Raw genomic sequence first — 20,355 nt, forward strand, 5'->3', positions numbered from 1 at the left:
GCGCTGCCCAACACAGCAGCTGCTTGCCACACGGGCCTATTTCAACACAAATTACACCAATAAAAGTAAAGTTTACGGGTTTCCCTGGTGGCGCAGTGGTTAAGAATCCGCCTGCCAATTTAGGAAGCACGGGTTCGAGCCCTGGTCCAGGAAGAGCCCACGTGCCGCGGAGCAACTAAGCCCGGTGTGCCACAACTAGTGAACCTGTGTGCCACAACTACTGAAGCCTTCACGCCTAGAGCCTATGCTCCGCAACAAGAAGCCATGGCAATGAGAAGCCCACGCAAGGGAGAGTAGCCCCCGCTCGCCACAACTAGAGAAAGCCTGCACACAGCAACAAAGACCCAACGCAGCCAAAAATAAATAAATAAAATCAATAAATTCATTAAAAAAAAAAAGAATTTGCATCGATTGAGTGACTACTGTATGCCAGGCCCTGTGCAGAGCACTCCCTATGAAACAGGAAGAGAATGACTTTAGCCTCCTGGTTGTGGTAGACCCATCCACCTCCAGGGAGTGGGGCTCCCAGGGTTATGAAACCCGGCAGGTAGGTCTGGAAGGTTCTCTCAGGCTCCAGGTCATAGCTGAAAAGTCTCCTCCCTCCCTGACCACCCAGTGCAATTCAGAATAGGAACCCCCCGCCAGGAACCACCGCCCCCCCCATGCCCTGGTCTTTCTCAGAGGCCCTGACTGTGCCCTTCAGTGGGATGCTCACCATCGGGAACCAGACCAGACATCCACTTGGCGGTCTGCCTGTCTCCTGTTGGTCCCTGAGCTCTGCGAGGGCAGGAACCGGGACTGTAGTGGCCACCGCTGTGTCCCCAACACCCAGTGCAGGCCCTGGGGCACTGTAAGCCATTTCCCCCGAACGTGTCCTTCCCCAGGGTCAGGCATCCTCTCCCAGGCCCCTCATCTCCGGCTCCTCCTGCCCCTCCACACTTCCTGCCGCAGCCCACCCCGCCTTGCTTTGGAGCAAGGGGTGGAAGCACCTGGCATACAGTAGGTACTCAATGAATGTTACGTCCTATTACTACCATGGCTGCTAGGAGGCGCCGAGACGTTTCAAAGATGAGTGAGTGAGCGTGTATGTGGTCCAGACGTGGGCCCGCAGCCCTGGGACACCGCGGGCAGGCCCCCGGTGGCAGCCAAGAGGAAGGCATGGCCAGGCACGGACCTTTCGTGACCCCACTTTAGCTGGAGGAGGCCTGTCCACTCCGTCATCCCCGAATGGCCGGGACAGGGGTCTGGCGGCCAGGGAGCAGGAGAGAGATGCGGGGGTGACCCACCTGAGCGGCCTGGTTCTCAGAAGGAAAAGCTAAAGTCGCTAGGGCAGGGGTCCCCAACCCCTGCGCCGCGGACCGGTAGCAGTCCGCGGCCTGTTAGGAACCGGGCCGCACAGCAAGAGGTGAGCAGCGGACCAGCGAGCGAAGCTTCATCTGCCGCTCCCCATCGCTCGCATTACCGCCTGAACAAACCTTCCCCCACTCTGTGGAAAAATTGTTTTCCACGAAACCAGTCTCTGGTGCCGAAAAGGTCGAGGAATCGCAGTTGGGAGGTGGAAGAGCAAAGAAAACCAGCTTGCTTAACCTGTTTTGCGTGCAGCCAGGAGCTCTATAAGCGCCCCAGCCGGCCCCAAGGGCGGAGAGAGAAAGAAGTCTGTCCGGTCGTTACCGCCGGGAGGGGGAGAAAAAGACAGTACGAAGCCAAAGGACCACCGAAGGGACTCGCCTGGTATTACGTGGGAAAGAGAGAGCAGCAGCGGTTTCCACCAGGTGAAAACCTGTTTTTTAGCGAGGTTATTTAAAGGCCGGAAATTAAATCACTTTTCAGCTAGAACACCCTAGCGTAATTTTATCTTCGGCATAATTTTCCAGAGCTCCAAGTAAAAAACATCTCCAACAGTCGTATTTCCTTTCAGTTTATTTTATCACCTCTAAATTCCTCAGAGATTGACTAATTTTACCGCCCGCCTTGCAGCCGCGGAGGCTTGTGGGGGCGATAGGCAAAACACCCGGACCAGACGCAGCCCCGCCGCTCGGCGCTCCCTTCCCGGGAGCCAGGCCACAGGGCGGAGCCGCCGGGGGCCGCCCGACCGCATCCCAGAGTTCCCCGCGGGCGCAGGGAGGCCGCTCTTGCCGGCGCGGCTACTCGCTGGCGTCAGCTGCGGCGCGGAGGCGGAAGATGGCGGCGGCGCCGGGGCGGCCGTGAGGAGCGAGGCGGTGGCGAGGACGGCCGATGGCGGCGGGGAGGCGCCCTCGGGGACCCGCGGGCCGTTAAGGCGCGACGCTGGGCATGTCGGAGCTCGCGGCGCCTGGGGCCCCGGGGCCCGGGCCCAACGGCGGCGGCGGCGGCCCAGCCCCCCCGCGTGGGCCTCGCACCCCCAACCTCAACCCCAATCCTCTCATCAACGTGCGCGACCGGCTCTTCCATGCGCTCTTCTTCAAGATGGCTGTCACCTACTCGCGCCTCTTCCCGCCCGCCTTCCGTCGTCTCTTCGAGTTCTTCGTGTTGCTCAAGGTGACCGGGGCCCCGAACCTTGCTCAAGGGTCCCGGCGGCCGGACCCTTTCCCCCAGATCTGCGACTTCTGACCCCGCCCGGGGCAGCGCGCCCCTCCCATCCGGTGGCGTAGGCCCGGCCCGACCCGTTGGGACCCTTTCCTTAGGCCTGCCGCCCCTGCCCCCCTGCCCAGAAACTTCCACCCGGGAAGGCCCGAGTCTCCCCCGGTTAGTGGCCCCTGATCCCGACTCCAGAAACTCACAGCTCCCTCCAGGCCGCACCCCACCCCTCGCCTCGCCCTTCCCAGCGTCCCCCACCTCCGGAGGCCGGAGCCCAGCCCCGTGACCCCCAGCCCTGCCGCCTGGGATCCTCAGCCCGGGATGACCGCCTCCCCACTCGCCGAGCCTGGCCTGGCCCCGAACCCCAAACTCGAGGGATTCCGGGCCTCACCACCACTGCCCTGTCCCAGGACACATCCCCGGGCCGCCCACCTGCACCTCTTTCCTCTCCCCCTTTTCCTTCGGGCTCTTCTCCTCAGGCCCTTCTGCTGGCCCCCACTCGGATTCTCCCCGCTCTGAACCTCTGGGGGGAAGGTGACCTAGCTGAGGTCACGCCGGGGGGCTTAGTGGCAAAGTCCAGCCAGTGGTGCTGCTGGTGGCTCTGTGAGGGGCCTCCCGTGGACCCGCCCCCTGTCCTCGCTCGGGTGGCAGAGCTCTCAGCTTTTCAGCGGTGCCGGGAGGGCCAGCACAGATCCCTTCAAGGAGGGGTCTCACTCAGAGAGGGAGCTCGCCAGGGGCCGAGCCCGGCTGCCTGACGGGTCTGAGGAAGTGGAGAAATGGCTGTTTTGTGTCGTGTCCCGTCCCGGAGTGTCCCCCCCCGGGGTGGGGGTGGGGCCGGGGCCAGGGGTGCTGATGTCCGAGGAAGCTCGGATTCCTCGTCTGCAGGAAGGGGGCTGGAGCTGGCGGGCAAGGCACGTGGGGTGCCGGCTGGGCCAGCTTGGTCGGGAGCCGGCAGCTCTTTGGCGTTGGGTGGCAGGGGTGCGAGCCGTCCCGCAGACCTGGGTGCGGGTCCCAGCCCGAAACCCCCGGTCCCGGAGCGGCAGGCGTCCCCTGCGGGGGCGTGGGTGTGGGACTCCGGAGGATTCCTGAGTCGGCCTTCCTTTACCCCAATCCTGGAACTCATGGGCAGCTTGGGCGTAGGCAGAAGGTCATGTGAGGCCGTGATTAGCTTGGGGAACAAAGCACTGTTCCTCCCGACAGGCTCAGAAGGAGCCCGTGTCGCTCGAGGGGGTGCCCTGTGTGAGGTGGGCCCCCCGTGGAGCTGAGCTTCCCCTGAGAGCCCGGCCTGAGGCCTTGGCTTTGTCCCGCCGCTTCCTGCCCGAGGAGCAGGCCAGGGGTTGGGCTGGCCAGGCAGATGGGCTGCACATCCAGGCCGCGTCCCTGGTGCATGGGGCCGGGTGATCGGGCTGCCCTTGGCCCCGTGCACCTCCTCTCTCCTCGGGGCTGCAGCCAGGAGGCCCTTCATTCCCCGTGAGCCTGCCTGACCCCTGGCACCTTTGGTTTCCCTCGTGTGCAAAGGGAGGGCTCGGCTGGCTGATCTCTGAGGCCGCCTCAAGCTCCAGAAAGCTCTGCTCCTTTGCCTCTCGGCCGCCCAGCTTCTGGGCTCTTGCTACAGAGATCAAGTTCCCCTCCCAGCCCCGCTCCCTGGCCTCTTCCTGTGGTACCTGTTCCTCTCTGCTCACTGCTGGTGGGAGCCGCCCTTGCCATCCTCTTTACCGCCTTGTGCCAGTCTCTGGGCCCAGCGATGAGTGGGGTGACCAGGAGGAAGGGGGAGAGACGGCAGTCCGCAGGGCAGGGTCTGTGTCACATCAGGCAGCCTCAGGCTGCGAGGAAGGAGGTGGGTAGCAGGAACGGCGCATGCAGAGGCCCTGGAGCTGGGGGGACGGCGCAGCCGTGTGGCTGGTGAGTTGGAGCAGGGGGGTCACAGGGTGCCAGAGGTTGGGGGGCTGGAGCACCCAGGGCCTGTGAGGTGGCCAGGCCAGCTGGCAGGCAGAGGGCAGGAAAGGCCCTGGACAAGACTCCTGAAATCCTGAGCGAGGTGGGCGGGGCTGCTGAGTGCACCCTGCCTTCCCCACGTGGGTAGGGCTGCCCTGTGTGTCTGATGATAGGTCGTAGGGAGAGGGAAGCCTGGGCAGCCAGCTCGTTCCACAGTGGGGAAACAAGTCCAGATCCGGGGCAGGCCTTGTCAAGGGGGGTGAGAGGGTCCTGGCCCACCTCCGGGGACCCATGCACTCAGTCAAGGGCGATGGACCCCACCTGGGGTTTCAGGTCACGGATAAGGACAGTGATGGGGCAGACCCTGGTGAGGGATGCTGGAGAGGGCGCCAGGGTGACAGGGCGGGCATGGGGGCCACTCAGCGAGGTCATGGTGCCACCAGCCCCCGGTCCGTTCAAGTGCCCCTGCTCTTGGGGCCCAGCTGGCCCTGCCTGGTATGTGTTCCAGGTTGAACTCCTGGCTCCACCCTTCCTGGCCGCGTGGCCTCTGTGCCTTGGTTTCCTCATCTGCAAACTGGGGGTGATGGCAGGCATGTGTGTCTCCAGGGGAAGTGCTCGGGCAGCTCCTGGCATCGGGCCACCCTGTGTGTCAGCGCTTTTTGTGATATCTCGGCACGTTGTACAGCGTTGTCCTTATGGCCCAGAGCAGACAATGTCCCAGACACGGCTCCTGCTGGACATCTGGGCCCAGAGAGCACGACTGGGGCTGTGGGTTAGGTCTCTGACCTCACCCTGCTGTGCTGTGGGTCCCACACTGTCGTGACTCCTGTCACCAGCTCCCAGGTCCCCAGACCCAACGTTGGGGAGAGGTGCTGGGGGTCCCGAGCGACGCTTGGCCTGTGGCCACGTCTCAGGGCCCTGGCGCAGGCTGGCCTGTGGGAGGCTCTGCAGACGTGGGGGCCTTAGCTGGCCTTCCCCACTGCCTCCCCGGCCCCTCCTCCCCAGGCAGGGTCCCAGCTCTGTTCTCAGCTCAGCATCTGTCTGCCGTGACCTGAACCCTAGGGGCGTGGGATGTGCAGTCTGTCTCTGCTTAAATCAGCAGTGCTCTGATTCCCACCCTGTCAGGACAGGAGCGGGTGCTCTGCTGACCCAGCCCGTGCCCAGTCTGCAGGGCAGGCTCCAGAGAGGAGGCCGGGCGGTCCACAGCCAGCGCTGGCACCACCCTATGGTGCTCATGGCAGGGCGTGGAGAGGACGAGGTGCTGGCGGCCCTGCCGGTGGCCGCGTGGCCACGGGCAGTTCACCACACCCCTGAGCACCATCGTTGACAGAGGACAAGGAGCGGCTTCGTACTCTGGTCCCCCACGATCATTTGTACCACACAGGGAACTCACCCCGGGAGTGATGCCCTTGACACGGCGTCCAGGCCGGAAGGGTGACACTTGGCCAGCCGGGACCCCATGAGAAACACCGCGGTCAGACGGGGGCTCCTGGAGCAGGGGGTTGGGGTGACGTCGAGCAGGGCCTCTCCTCGGCACTGTGGACGTCGGGGCTGGGACGTTCTCTGTGGGGGGCCGTCCTGGGCGCTGTGGGGTGTGGAGCGGCCTCCCCGGCCCCGCCCACTCGATGCCGGGAGCCCCCCAGTTGCGATGACCACAGACGTCCCAAGATGTGGCCCTATGTCAGGATCCCCCCAGTGTGCAGTTGGGGCTGTCCTGTCTTACTCCGGGGAAACCGTACCTCAGGGGACAGAGCGAGCCCTGCCATGGGCTCGTTGGCCTGGCCAAGAGGGTCGGCTGTGTTCAGCGGCTCAGGCTGGCCCGGGAGAGGTGCAGAGGGCGTTTTTAGCTGGTGAGGTCAGGAGTTTTCTCCTGGGGCAGTTGGGTGATGGGACCACGTGCTCTGCTTGGGCCCCTGTTGGGTGGGCCTGAGCCCAGCCTGGGTGGGGGTCCTGCAGGCGCCCGGAGGGCCTCATCCTGGCTCACTCGGGCAGTCACAGGACCCAGGCTGCCCGGAGGGGCTGGCGAGCCTTCCCTCCCCTGGGGAGCTCAGCCACGCCGTCTGCAGCCTGATAACGCCGGGTGGGGTCCTCCAGGCTGGGCTGTGGGGTCTCAGGCAGCTTCCCTGCTGACTGCCCCCTGCCCCCAGGCCCTGTTCGTGCTCTTCGTCCTGGCCTACATCCACATCGTCTTCTCCCGGTCGCCCATCAACTGCCTGGAGCATGTGCGGGACAAGTGGCCGAGAGACGGCATCCTGCGCGTGGAGGTGCAGCACAACTCAAGCCGCGCGCCCGTCTTCCTGCAGTTCTGCAATGGCGGCGGCAGCTTCCCTGGGCTGGCTGTGGAGCCGGGAGGCCTGGAGCTGGAGGAGGGGGACGAGGAGGAGGAGGAGCTGACCATGGAGATGTTTGGGAACAGCTCCATCAAGGTGAGCTAGCTGGCTGGCAGCGCCACGTAAACGCACAGAGGAACTGGTGACGCAGTCTGTGCAGGACAGGCTGCTGGAAGCGTTCCTGACCTTCAGGGCCACAGGCCTCCCTGTCTGCTCCCGCTCCCGCTCCCGCTCCCGTGGCCTCAGGGCCGACTGGGACCCCGGGCTGTTTCCCAGCTGTCACTTGAAAGGGATTGGCCCAATTCTGGGGGTGCCAAGGGCAGATACAGCCGGGAAGAAGGCTCTGGGCTGAGAGCTCTAAGGGGGCCCTGGGCATCCTGGTGATGCAGCGCCCCGTCGGCAGAGGCATGCCAGTGGACACGTGGGGCCCACAGCCCTCAGGGAGGGCTGTGCTTGGGCAGCCAGGGGCCAGGGTCCTGTGGGCCAGGGATCGGTGTGGGTAGGGTATTGGCGCAGACTTCAGCAGGGGACCGCATCCCTCCCAGACCCTCACCCGGAGACAGGCTCTCAGGGAGCTCAGTGTTGGGGGTCGGGGCTTTGATGGGACAGGGGCGCATCTGCTTCCAATCAGTGAGGGAGAGGCCTCCAGGCCCGGCCCTTTGGCACCATGGGCCTGCTGACCCCTGCCTCCCTCTCTGCAGTTTGAGCTGGACATCGAGCCCAAGGTGTTCAAGTCACCAGGTGGCCCCGAGGCCCTAAATGACAGCCAGGAGTTCCCCTTTCCTGAGACGCCCACAAAAGGTACTCATTGCTCACTGGGGCTAAAGGCCAGTACCCCCGGTGGGCTGCGGTCACCCCGCCCCTCCCAGGGGAGAGAGGTTCCGCAGACTGACCAGGCCTGTCCCACCCACAGCGTGGCCGCAGGACGAGTACATCGTGGAGTACTCGCTGGAGTACGGCTTCTTGCGGCTGTCGCAGGCCACGCGGCAGCGGCTCAGCATCCCAGTCATGGTGGTCACCCTGGGTGAGTGTCACCTGCAGAGTTAGGTTCTGGGGGAGGGGTGACCCAGAAGCACTTGCTTCTGGGGCCTGGGGGCCGCCCCTGCTCTCCAGCTGCGGGAAGCTTCCCGAGGCTTCATCCCTTGACCGTTCCTCTGGGGCTGTCGCGCACATCACTGCTCGGGTCGGGGGCGGCGGGGGCTCCTCCACTCCCAGAAATGGAGATCTGGCCTTCCCCGGGCCTCCGGCGGCACTGGGGCTGGTGGGGGCCTGGCCAGGTGCACACCCCTGTCACGGTCCTGCCCACAGACCCCATGCGGGACCAGTGCTTTGGGGACCGCTTCAGCCGCCTGCTGCTGGCGGAGTTCCTGGGCTACGACGACATCCTCATGTCCAGTGTGAAGGGCCTGGCGGAAAACGAGGAGAACAAGGGTGCGGGGCCCAGGCGGGTGAGCGGGGGCGGGGCGGGGCTGGGGTGGTCTGGGGCGCAGGCTCACTGCCTCCCGCGCAGGCTTCCTGCGGAACGTGGTGTCCGGGGAGCACTACCGCTTCGTGAGCATGTGGATGGCCCGCACGTCCTACCTGGCCGCCTTCGTCATCATGGTCATCTTCGTGAGTGCCGCGGGCGGGGCGGGGGCCGGAGGGCGTGGGGCGAGGCGGCTGCCCCAGGCCTCACGCTGCGCTGCTTGCAGACCCTGAGCGTGTCCATGCTGCTGCGCTACTCCCACCACCAGATCTTCGTCTTCATTGGTGAGTTTCCCCGCCGGCCACCTCCCCCACCCTCCACCCCCCAACCGGGCGCCTCACCCGGTCTGCCCGCCCGCCGCCCTCTGCCCGCAGTGGACCTGCTGCAGATGCTGGAGATGAACATGGCCATCGCCTTCCCCGCAGCGCCCCTGCTGACCGTCATCCTGGCCCTCGTGGGTGAGGACCTTGTGCCCCCACGCCCTGCCCCCTGCCCTGGCCCGTCACCTGCCCGCCCCCCCCCCCCCCCCAACCAGCAGTCTCCCATCTCCCCACAGGAATGGAGGCCATCATGTCTGAGTTCTTCAACGACACCACCACGGCCTTCTACATCATCCTCATCGTGTGGCTGGCTGACCAGTATGATGCCATCTGCTGCCACACCAACACCAGCAAGCGGCACTGGCTTCGGTGGGCACCGGGGTCCGTGTGGTCCGGGGTGGGGGCAGCCGGGTGGGCAGCACCTCACTGTCCCCCTCGCAGGTTCTTCTACCTGTACCACTTCGCCTTCTACGCCTACCACTACCGCTTCAACGGGCAGTACAGCAGCCTGGCCCTCGTCACTTCCTGGCTCTTCATCCAGGTGAGGTGGCTGCCCTTGGCACTGGTGACCCCGGGGTCCATCCAGCCTGTTGGGGGTTCTGTGGAGGCTGCGTTCTGGCTCGGGCCTCGCCTGACCCGGTGCCTGCCCCCCAGCATTCCATGATCTACTTCTTCCACCACTACGAGCTGCCCGCCATTCTGCAGCAGATCCGCGTCCAGGAGATGCTGCTGCAGACGCCCCCTCTGGGCCCTGGCAGCCCCACGGCCCTGCCGGACGACCTGAACAACAACGGAGGCACCCCGGCTGCCACGCCTGACTCTCCCGGCCAGCCCCCTGCCCTGGGCCCTGGCTTGCAGGGTGGTGGCGGAGGCCCTGGGCCCGTGGCTGAGGCACCCAGCTCCCTGGTGGCCGCGGCGGCCTCGGTAGCTGCAGCAGCCAGTGGTGACCTGGGCTGGATGGCAGAGACGGCCGCCATCATCACAGACGCCTCCTTCTTGTCGGGCCTGAGCGCCTCTCTCCTGGACCGGCGGCCGGCCAGCCCCCCGAGCCCCAGCGGGGCGCTCCCTCGGGCCCCCCAGGACAGTGCCCCCACAAGCGACTCCCCAGGGTCTGACACAGCCCCTCAGACCGCTGGGGTGAGTGGGCCCAGCCTTGCGTCCACGGCTCCAGTGGATGCACCCTCGGAGGTCGGCTCCTGAGCCCTGGGCAGCTGACCACCTCTGTCCCTGGCCATCCAGGCCAGCTGGGTGTGATCTGGCTGGAGCCCTCCGGGGTCAGGGAGGCTGTCCCCAACGGCTCTGGGACTGCCCAGCCTGCCTTAGGTGGTATCAAAGTCCATCAGGTTTGCTTGGAGGCGGGCTTCGCTCCCCCAGGGTGTGGGGCCTGCCTGCAGCCTGTCCCTGTCTGTGGTGGGCCCCCTCAGCCAGTGAATTAAGACCGCCGATGAGCCAGGGTGGGAGAAGGGACGGGGGCTCCATGGAAGGTTCTGCAAGGGGTTGGTGAAAGGTCTGGAGCGAGCTGTCCCAAGGCAAAACGGGCAAGCCTCTGAGCAAGGTGAAATGAGTGGGGCCGGCTCAGCTGGTGCTCCCTCGTGTGCAGTGCCTTTCCACCGCCATCCCACATGGCCAGGCTGGGGCCCCGGGAAGGCGAAGCTTGGGCCCAGGACGCGCCCAGGCACCAACATTGAAGGCGGCCACGGGGGGTGCCGGGGTCCCGCCCTGCTCAGGGTGAGGAGACGGCCGGTGGCCCAACCCAGTTACGTGGTGAGGAATGCAGAAGAGGGCTCATTCCACTCTATTTAATTGCAGTGTACAAAATGGTGTTTGTATATAGAATAAACTGTTGACAGCGTCCAGCCAGCGTTTGTCTGTGCGGGGAGGGGGCGGGGTCCCTCGAAGCCCCCGCTGCAGGTGGAGGAGGGCCTGGTCCCGCGTCACTGGGCGGCCACGGGTGCTTCCTTGGAGGCCTGGAGCAGGCTGCGCGGCCCGTCGCGGGTGCTGTCCCTGAGCTGGGCGAGGAGCTGCCCGCGCTGCACCAGCGCCTGGCGGAGCCTCTCGCGTGTGCCCGCGATGCGCTGCTCCAGCTGCTCTAGCTCCCCGGGGCGCGGGGCGCCAGGGAACAGCTCGGCGGGCGGGCGGCCGTTGGAGCAGAGCGAGACGGGGCCCCCGGGCGGCTTGGCCGCATCCGCATCCGCGTCTGGGGCATCCTCAACGGGAGCAGCGGCGGTGGCCACGGCTGGCTCCAGCAGGAAGTGCGTGCAACGCCCCCTCACCGAGGCCTGGCGCACCCGTGTCCAGCCCGCAGGGGCGGCCAGAGTGTCCTGCTGAGCGGCTCCTCGGGACCCCTGGGGACGGATGAGGCTGGGCAGCCGTGTCCTACCCACAGTCCCACTCTGCCCTATAGGGTCAGGGTTCCTGAGGAGGCCGTGGGTGGCGGGTGGTATGGATCCATTGGTCGGCTGGAGGGCGGGGATGGGAGTTGCTGGGGTGGAGGGCGGCCCCCAGGGCCCCTTACCTCGGCTCCGGCTCCTGCCCCTCGGGCGGCTCTGTGTTGAGGGCGCGATGGATTCTCTAGGAGCCAAGACAGAAGTCGCGTCGGGGTCGGGTCAGCGGCAGGCCGTCCTGCGCGCGCTCCGCCCTCCCTCCACCCCCCCAGCCCCCGCTCCTCACCTGGCTCGTGTGCAGCCAGTACTGCATCTTGTTGCCCCTTTGGATGCGCGGCAGCGCCAGGCGGTAGAAGACGTGCTCGCCCAGCGAGCTGAGCAGAGCACTGCCCAGGCCCAGGCAGAGCAGCACGAAGAGTCCAGAGAAGTGGTAGATGCCCATCTGGAGGGTCTGTGGGCAGGACGCAGGCACAAAACCCCTCCTGGTCATGGCAGACCCTTGGGAAGCCCTGGCCTTGGACGGGGGTGGGGGCAGAGGTTGGGCCAGAGAGAAGGGCCTGGGGCTGTGGAGCTGGATTGGAAGGCTAGGGCTCCATTTTCAGAGGTGAGGTGTCATGGAAGAAAGGCCACTGGAACTGGGGTTTTGGAGGATGAATAGGGTGCAGAAAAGCCGGCAAACACACAGTCTTGGGAACGAGCAGGGGTTGGTCACCTTGGTGAAGGACCACACAGGCTCAGAGTCCCCCACGCCTACCCCTCCCTGCGTCCCGGGCCTGCCCTACCTCTGTAACGGCGAAGACCCGCTTGCCACAAGGCACCATCTTGTACCACTTGTCGTGCAGCAGGTCGATGAAGCCGGAGGACTTGTAGCAGCTGATGAACTCGGACAGGTTGGAGGTGAGCGGCGAATTCCGGGGGAGTCCGATGCCATAGCCTGGGGGAGGCCGGGCGTTGGGTTGGGACCGGGCTGGACGCAGACCCACAGGAGCTGCGCCTGCCTGGAGCCCGCAGATCACTGGTCCCGGGGGCCGCTCACCCTCGATGGCGAAAGGCTTGCCCACGGTCAGCAGTCTGCAGTCGGCGTCGATGGACACCTCGTAGTCCAGGAGCGACTTGTCCATGATGAAGGCGTTGAGCTTGGGGGCGGGGGTCGCTTCTGCCGGGGAGGGCGACGGGGTGAGCATCCCCGCCCGCCTGGCCCCGCCCCGCGCGCCCCCCTCACGCCAGCATGGCGACGCCGTGGGGCGTGGTGGGCGCACTGTGGCGCCGCACGTGTGCGTACATCTCCGGGAAGCTCTTCTTGATGTAGGCCTCGGCGCTGCTTTCCCGCACGGTGCCGAAGCGGAAGCCCTGGGACGGGTGGCGCAGCTGCGGGCCAGCGCCCGGTCAGCGCCTGGGGTGGGGCCTTGATCCCGGCCCGGCTCTCCCCCACCCCCCTTCCATCCGCCAGCCCGGAGCGCCCAGGCCCAGGGCTCTCAACCAGAGTCTCCCCTCGCCCGGCTCACGTGGGCCACGTCATCTCTGGGGGGCCGTCCTGGGCTCCGTGGGGTGTGGCACAGCATCCCTGGCCCCACCCCCTAGATGCCAGGAGCCCCCTGCCCTAGTCTGACAACCATAGACGTGCCAGGACATGGCCCAGTGTCCCCTGGGGGCAGGACCACCCAGTTGAAAATGTTCTAACACCCGCACGTCCATCTCCAGGCCCTTAACTCCACACTTCCGCCTCCGCCGCACCCTCTGCGTCTCTCCTTAGGGTCCCCCGGGAACCCCAAGCTCACCGCGTCCAAGACCCACTCCCGAGCCACCCCACACCTTCCCACCTCAGTCGCTCTCCCTCCTCTGCCCGCCTCTGCGCCTCTCATCTCCACGTCCCGTCCACCTGCAGATCCTGTGGGCACTGCCCTCCGGACACCCTGGACCTGCCCGCTGCTCGCCCCTCCGCAGCCCCCACCCAAGGCCCCCATCCCCCATTCCTCCTGCACCAGCGCTGCCCCCTCAGCCCTGGGCTCTCCGGCCCACCCACTGCTTGTGCAACCTCCCTAAAGCAAACCATGAGTGGCTGCTGAGGCCACCTGACCAGGGCCTCCTTATCGGGGCTACAGCACTTCCGAAAAGCCAGACCTGAGGCAAGCAGGGCCATCTAGAACTTTCTGGGGAAGGAAATGCTCTACACCTGTGCTGTTCTCAAGTGGCTGTTGAGTGCTTTCAATTAAATCAATTTAAAAAGTAGCCACGGGACTCCCCTGGTGGTGCATTGGTTAAGAATCCACCTGCCAATGCAGGGGACATGGGTTCGATCCCACATGCCGGGGAGCAACTAAGCCCGTGCACCACAACTACTGAGTCCGCGCGCCTAGAGCCTGTGTTCCGCAACAAGAGAAGCCACCGCAATGAGAAGCCTGCACGCCGCAACTAGAGAAAGACTGCACGCAGAAACGAAGACCCAATACAGCCAAAAAAAAAAAAACATTGTTTTAAAAAATTATTTAAAAAAAGTAGCCACATGGGGAGAGTGGCTGGCCCACGGGACAGCAAGCATCTAGGTCTCATTACTGGTTTAACAGAGGACGCTGGGGTGGGGGTGCAGCAGGGGACGAGAGCAGCTAGATCCAAACACTGGGAGATGCTGCAGGAGAAAAAACAACTTCTCCAACAAACAAATCGCTAGTGAACAAAAAGATGGAGTGTCAAGATGGCCCCATGGGGCCTTCCCGGGACAGACCCCGACCCAGTCCTCTGCCTGCCTCTTGTCTGTAGAAAAACTTTAGTCTCCTAGGCCTTCCCCGAGTTCCAAAGAATAAATTTAATCAAAGAAGTGAGAAAATGCAGAAACAGAGGAAAACAGTCAAACAAGGCAAAGTAATAATAATAGTTTAGCCATTAAAGTCAAGGACTTTTAATTCCTTCTCAAGGGCTGTAGATAATATTCTGAGCCAGTGAACTTCCCTGGCGGTCCAGTGGGTAAGACTCAGTGCTTCCACTGCAGGGGGCATGGGTTCAATCCCTGGTTGGGGAACTGAGATCCCGCAGGCCATGCGGCATGGCAAAAAAAAAAAAAAAAAAAAAAAAATTTGAGCCAGATCCTTTGAGCTCTTTTGCAGATACTGAAACCCCCACCAGGTGGACGAAGTTAACTGCATGCTGCCCACAAGCACATAGACCCCAGACTGATTGGAACCAGGTTGATGATGTTGACTCCCAATTTACTTCACCACCAACCAATCAGAAGAACATCCAGGAGCTAATCACACACCCCACAACCCCCCTCCCTCACCCTGTCTTTAAAAACCTTTCCCCAATACTTAAATAAAAATTAAAAAACAAACAAACAAAAATAAACCTTCCCCTGAAAGCCATCCAGGAGTTCAGGTCTTAAGCACTAGCTGTACAGACTCCTTGCTTGGCGTCTGCAGTAAACACTGTGCTTTCCTTCACCAGGACCCTGTGTCAGTAGATTGGCTTTACTGCCTGCAGGTCAGTGGACCCAAGTTTGGTTTGGTAACAAGGAGGCTTCTACCTTCCTCTGGGTCTGTACATTTTGGATCCAGATTCAAACAAACCGTGGAAAAAAAAAAAAGACAACTGAGAAAAATGGCTGCCTGATGTTTAAGTTCCCAGAATACTCATGACAAAATGACAGGAGGCCTGGGATTTCCCTCATGGTAATCCAGCGGCTATGGCTGGTACATGGACGAAACTGGTCAGGAGTTGACTTTGGAGCCGGGCAATGGGTTCATTCATGGTGGGCCTTGCTCCCTACTCTAGAATATTAAAATTTTTTCATTAAAAGAGAAAAATATGTAGGCTGGGGCATGCCCTGCTCTGCCCACAGCCCTCCAGGACTCCTGGTGAAAGTTCTGTCTAAATGGGGCTTCTGTGGAGGCCCAGGTCCTCCCACACGTGCAGGCCCTGCATGACCTGCCCCATCCCCCTCCCTGCTCTCCCCTCCCCCCTCTCCCCCCTCACTCACTCTGCTCCAGCCACACACAGGTCTCCTTGCTGTTCCTCCAACCTGCCAAGCACAATCCTGTCCCAGGGCCTTTGCACAGGCTGCCTCCTCTGCTTACCATATTCCTCCCTGATATCTACATAAAAGTCCCTCACATATCACCTCTCCCAGAGGAATTCCTGACCCCCGTTTGAGAAATCATCCCTCCCCAGTGCTCCCTGTGTCCCCACCCTGTCTAATTTTCCTCCCTGGAACTTTATCACCAATTCACACACCATCTACTTTGTTTCTCTCTCTTGATTCTCACCAGCAGCCTCGCCTGTTTTGTCCCAGCTGGGTTCAACATGAGTTTGCGGGAGCAGATGGCCGCCCTCTACTGGGTGGGGACTGGGGGTGGGGATGACCTCCAGGCTCTGACCCCTGAAACCCCACGGCCACGCACCTTAGGGTCGTGGATCCCCGACAGCTCCTCAAAAGTCTTGTCCCCGACCATGACGGCGGCCAGGTTGGCCGTGTAGCTGGACAGCACAAGCAGGCAGAAGATGGCCCACAGGTTCATGAGGAGGCGGCCCGTGGGGCACTTGGGCGTCTTACTGGACACTGTGCGTCCAAAGAGGATGGCGTAGCAGAGGTTGAGGGCGGAGGAGTAGGAGAACACGGTGCCCAGGTTGCGGCCGCGGGGCGTGAGGCCGAAGGGGCTGCGCCACTCGTAGAGGGTGAGGAAGAGCGCAGTCAGGTGCAGCGCGGTGAAGACGCCCAGCCACATGGACCAGTGCAGCGGCCACATGAAGGCGCCGATGGGCGACGCCGTGTCCCATGCGCGCACCATGATGCCCAGGCTGGTGGAGAAGAAGGGGCTGGTGAAGTCCACCACCTGCGAGCGGGCTGAGTTGATGCTGAAGCTGGTGACGGCCACGTGCGCCCGGCCGGCCATCAGGTCGCCCACCAGGCCGGCCCAGCGGCCGTCGCGCAGCGCGCCGTACTTGCCGTCGCCCACCGCGCCGTACTTGCCGTCGCCCACGATGTACAGCTCGAAGTCGAAGGGCGCGTCCTCCGCCCGGCGCTCCAGCAGGTCGATGCAGTAGCCGTAGCAGCACCTGCGCAGCGCGCGGGGCGCCGAGCCGTCGGCCAGCGCGGCGAAGAGCGCGTCCAGGGCGGCCGAGTCGTTGGTGCCGGGGGCCAGGCACAGCTGCCCCTCCGGGCACTGACCGTCCTCGTCCGGCTCGCGGGCGAACACGAACGGGTGCTCCACCAGCGTCACCACGCGCAGCTTGGGCCGCGCCCAGGCGCCCGGCGGGGGTGGGGGCCGCCCGGCCACGCCCCCCCGCCTCTGACTCCAGCCGCCCGTCCTGCCACCGGCCCAGCATTGCCCAGGCCAGGGCGCCCCGCGGGTCCCGGCGGAGGCTCCACACGCGGAAGCGCCGGGAGATGTGCACCTGCGAGGAGCCGGTCACCCACACCGGCCCCGTGTGGCCCCGGAAGGACGTTTTGGCCAGGAACCTGGTGGGGGTGGGCGGCATCATGGCGGCGGAGAGATCCCTCTCCCGAGGTGAGACCTATCGCCCTGCCTCAGACACACCGGGCCACGGGGGATGCTGCTGTACCCCCCACTCCAGATCCCCTTCCCAGCCGGGGTACCCACGCCCTGGGGGCTGGGGCGACGGCCCAGCCCAAAGCCCAGCTGAGAGGCCCAGGTGGGGCCTTCTTGCTGCGTGCTGCCCCCGCTCCAGGGCTCCCCAGGTCAGGCAGAGCCTCACCTGTTCCTTTCTGTTCCTTTCCCTCCTTTCCCGCTTCTCCCAAAGGCGCACGCACACACACACACACACACACACACACCACACACACACACACACACCACACACACACACCCGCCCGCCCGCCCGCAGAATCTCCTTCTTGGGCTCTGCTTCCACCCAAGATGGACACAGCGCCTGGCATACAGCAAATGCCCGATAATGTCCCCTCTCACGCCGCACCGGCAGACGCGGCTTCCTGCAGCAGGGTCCCTGCTCACCGTTCCAAGAGGCGGCCGCAGGACTCGGGCCCGGGCAGCGGCAGGTCATTGCAGTTGACCGTGGCGGGGAGGAGGGCGCGCTCCGGCTGCACGCGGGCCGTGCTGCCCAGCGCGCAGGCCACTAGTTCCACCGCGTCGTGGATGGCGGCTTCCAGCGGGGGCCGAGCGACCTCGCCCAACGCCAGCAGCCCAGGTGGCAGGCCCTCGGTGGGGAGTGCCTCGGCGGGCAGCGGCATGCCCAGCAGCCAGCGGGGCCCGGGGGGTGCGGCCTGCAGCACCCCCCGGGGCCCGCAGCCCTGCATCACTTGGGTCTGGTCGGCTCAGGTCCACAGGAGCTTCGGAGCTCGGCCCGCCCAGCTTGTCCACAGGGCCACAAGGCCACCAGAGTCCCACACGCGGCAGAGCACCAGGCCAACGTCCTCCCAGCTGTGCGCCTGCAGCAAGGACACCAGCACGTCCAGCAGAGTATCCAGGGGGCTGGCCCAGTCCAGCTGCAGGTGGAAGGGGTTCTGGCAAAGGGGTGGTCAGTTAGGGCTGGCAAACTCAGTGTCCCACCACACTCTTCCCACCCCGTCTGTACATGTTCAATAAACGCACGACACCTTGATAACTGGACCTTGTGCCTGCTTCTTCCCAGCCCCACACCTGCTCTAACCCCTTCTGTGGCTCCCCATCGCCATCAGCACAATGTCTGGCCCTGGCCTGACATTCAGGGCCTGTTCTCTTGGCTCCAGTCACCCTGAGGCTTTTTGCATTCCCCAGCTGGAATACCTTTTCCCATCTACGACAGACAACTCCTACACATCCTTCAAAACCCAGCTCCACTACCCCACCTCTATTCAGACTTACCAGGCAAGCTAGGGACTGAGGGGCCCCCCTCCGTGCTCAGGGACCCAGAAAGTTCTCCTGAATTTGCTTTGAGCATGGGAAGGACGAGAGAGCTTTGCCAGACACCTAATGTAGGCAGGGTGTTGTCCGGGTGGGGACAGGGTGCTGAGTGCAGGGGGAAAGGCTGGGGGCTGCTGCTCAGTCTCCCGCGGGGAGGCGGGGCAAGCCAGTACCCCCCCAAAGCCTGACAGGTCCAACTGCAGAGGGTGCAGTTCCTGGATCCGGCTGCAGAGGGCGCCACAGGCATGGATTTGGGTCCTGCATCTCTCCCACCGGGAGGGGGTCAAGGACAGAGGGGGGTTAATGAGACCTGGGCCTCCTCTAGGGTCAGGGTCTCCCCGCCCTCAGGAGAAGGAAGGCCTGAGGGGGCTTCAAGGTGGGTTTGGAGAGAGGCAGGCCCCCTTCCAGACCCCATGTCCCAGCGTTGGGCCCCTCCCTGCTGGCCCTGGGAGGGGGTTCTTTCCCTGGGGCACAACAGGGTCCCCAGAGCTCTGCCAATCACCCTTCTCTCCTCCTTGTCCCATTCTCTACTTATTCGGACCCAAATTCCAGCCTGGGGGTGTAATTAAGAAAAGAGAATAAACTCCAAGGACGAACGAGGACAGGGTGGAGGAGGATGGAGGGTTTAGGAGAGACAGGGTGGCCCTGGGGACCTGAGAAGGCCATCAAGGAGGCTGTGGGGTGTGGGTAGCCTCGGCCTCGAGGGCCTCTGGTAGGATCCTGGCAGGAGGAAAGTCTCCAGCCGCAGCCCCTGAAACTGCAGCCCCTGGAGAGCGAGCAGGGAGACCCGCTTCCCCATCCCAGCCCTGCGGCCCTGCTTGGTGGGAATCCGGAGGCGCCCTCTGACCTGACCGGGGAAGGGGGCCGCGCTCCTAGTGGGACTCCACCGCCAAAGCCCAGGGAAGCGTCCTGTGGGATCCGCCATCTGGGGTCCAGAGGCATCCCGCGGGGTTCCCGAGCCGCGGGGTTCCGTGGCTCTAGGTCCCTGCGCCCCTGGGCTCCCGCCTCCCATTCCGGGTCCCTGATCTCCGGGGACATCCGGGTTCAGGGGTCCAGGTTCCGCGAACCCGAGGGCCGTCCCTGGGCCTCTGTCATCCGGACTCCGAGTCTCCCCGCATCCGGACTCTTGCATTTAGTGTCCAGACTCTGAGGCCCGCGTGTCCCAAGGACTCAGCTATCCGGAACCCCGGGCCCCGCGCTCCAAGAGCGTCCCAGGGTCTCTCCCATCCCGACCCCGGGTCCCCGCACGTCCTGACCCCGGCGTCCGCGCGTACCGGGGAGCCGAGGGGAGCGCGGGCCTCCCGCCGCAGCACGCTGAGCACGGGGGTCTCGGTGGCCGCCGCCAAGGAAGTGCAGCTGCAGCAGCGCGGGCCGCGCCTCGGGGAAGGCTAGCACGGCCGCCACGCCCGGTGCCGCCAGCGCCTGGCACAGGCCGCGGGCCAGCAAGGCGGGGTCCCGGGCGGGGGGCGCGGCGACCACCAGCTCCAGGCTCAGGTTGTGCGGCAGCCGCGGCGCCAGGGCGGCCCGGGCCAGGGCGGCGCGGGCGCGGGCGGCGGGCGTGCGGGGCAGGAGGGCGCCCAGGCGCACCGAGACCCCCAGGCGCGCCAGGACGCCGCACCGGTGCGGGTGGCCCCCGGCGGGCCCCGGCCCCAGCGCTAGCGCCAGGCCGAGCCACTGCGCCCGCACAAACTCCATCCCAAAGTTGCCGGCGGGCGCCGCGGGGCGGAGCCGCGGGTGGCACCACGGGAGGGGAGGCGGGATCTCGGCCGCCCCCGCCGCTCCCTCCCCGCCCCCGCCGGGCCGGCGCCTCCCTCCCTGCCCGAGCCCGCCCACCTGCGTCCGCTCTCCCCCCTCCCGGTCCCCCAGTGCCAGGCAGCCCACTAGGGAGGCGTGGGTCCCATTACGCAGGGCGGGAAATTGAGGCTCAGATGGCCACAGCAGGCGGGGGTTGGGGTGGGGTGTGGAATCGAACCACTGCTCCTCCTGGCTCTGTGCCCACTCTACAGATGAGGAAGCCGACGTTAGCAGCAGGGAGGGATTTTGCATCAAGACCGGTGCCCACACTCACCCCTGGATCCCTCCCTCATCCCCCCTCCAGCCTGGCAACGGTTCCCATTTCTCAGTCAGGGAAACTAAGGCCCACAAGGGGTCAGTGTGCGTCCATAGTCACCCAGCCGCACCCTCCTCCTCCAGGGAGCAGCGTCTACCCAGACCAAGCCGTCCACGTGCTCTACCATCGTTGGCGCCCCAGGGAAACTGAAGCAGACTTGTCTGATGGGAACGTGTGGGGAAGGTCTCCTGCCCTCCAGCTGCGGGCAGACAACTTGAGCCAGAGAATTCCTCTTCACCCTTCAAGACCCAGTGCCAAATGCCCCTGCTGGAAAAACTTTCCTAGCTTGTCACCCAGAAAGATTCAGAACGCCCCCGTCATCCCTGCCTACATGAACTCCATCACACGCCATCGTCTTTTTAAAAGTCCCTTTATTTGCTTTATTCAGTGGCCAGCTCTGGGAG

The 20,355-nt window shown here is 64.5% G+C and overlaps 2 protein-coding genes across 2 annotated transcripts; one reads left to right on the forward strand and one right to left on the reverse strand.

Annotated features, from left to right (window-relative positions):
• Positions 1 to 2,116: 2,116 nt before the first annotated feature.
• Positions 2,117 to 10,462, forward strand: TMEM259 (transmembrane protein 259). The gene is made up of 11 exons (XM_068537432.1): positions 2,117 to 2,517; positions 6,639 to 6,917; positions 7,523 to 7,622; positions 7,735 to 7,845; positions 8,130 to 8,252; positions 8,332 to 8,432; positions 8,513 to 8,570; positions 8,661 to 8,744; positions 8,843 to 8,975; positions 9,048 to 9,147; positions 9,261 to 10,462. The coding sequence occupies exons 1-11, from the start codon at positions 2,293 to 2,295 to the stop codon at positions 9,804 to 9,806; spliced, it is 1,860 nt and encodes a 619-aa protein (XP_068393533.1). The 5' UTR covers positions 2,117 to 2,292; the 3' UTR covers positions 9,807 to 10,462.
• Positions 10,392 to 19,536, reverse strand: GRIN3B (glutamate ionotropic receptor NMDA type subunit 3B). The gene is given in 14 exon segments (XM_068537433.1): positions 10,392 to 10,982; positions 11,122 to 11,177; positions 11,277 to 11,441; positions 11,773 to 11,924; positions 12,027 to 12,132; positions 12,134 to 12,146; positions 12,213 to 12,358; positions 15,382 to 16,263; positions 16,265 to 16,439; positions 16,954 to 17,238; positions 17,240 to 17,285; positions 17,288 to 17,462; positions 19,116 to 19,187; positions 19,189 to 19,536. Coding segments are annotated over 14 exon segments (3,063 nt in total). The 3' UTR covers positions 10,392 to 10,540.
• Positions 19,537 to 20,355: the final 819 nt, after the last annotated feature.

The sequence above is a fragment of the Eschrichtius robustus genome, chromosome 2 (assembly GCF_028021215.1).
Source record: "Eschrichtius robustus isolate mEscRob2 chromosome 2, mEscRob2.pri, whole genome shotgun sequence".
Classification (NCBI taxonomy): domain Eukaryota; kingdom Metazoa; phylum Chordata; class Mammalia; order Artiodactyla; family Eschrichtiidae; genus Eschrichtius; species Eschrichtius robustus.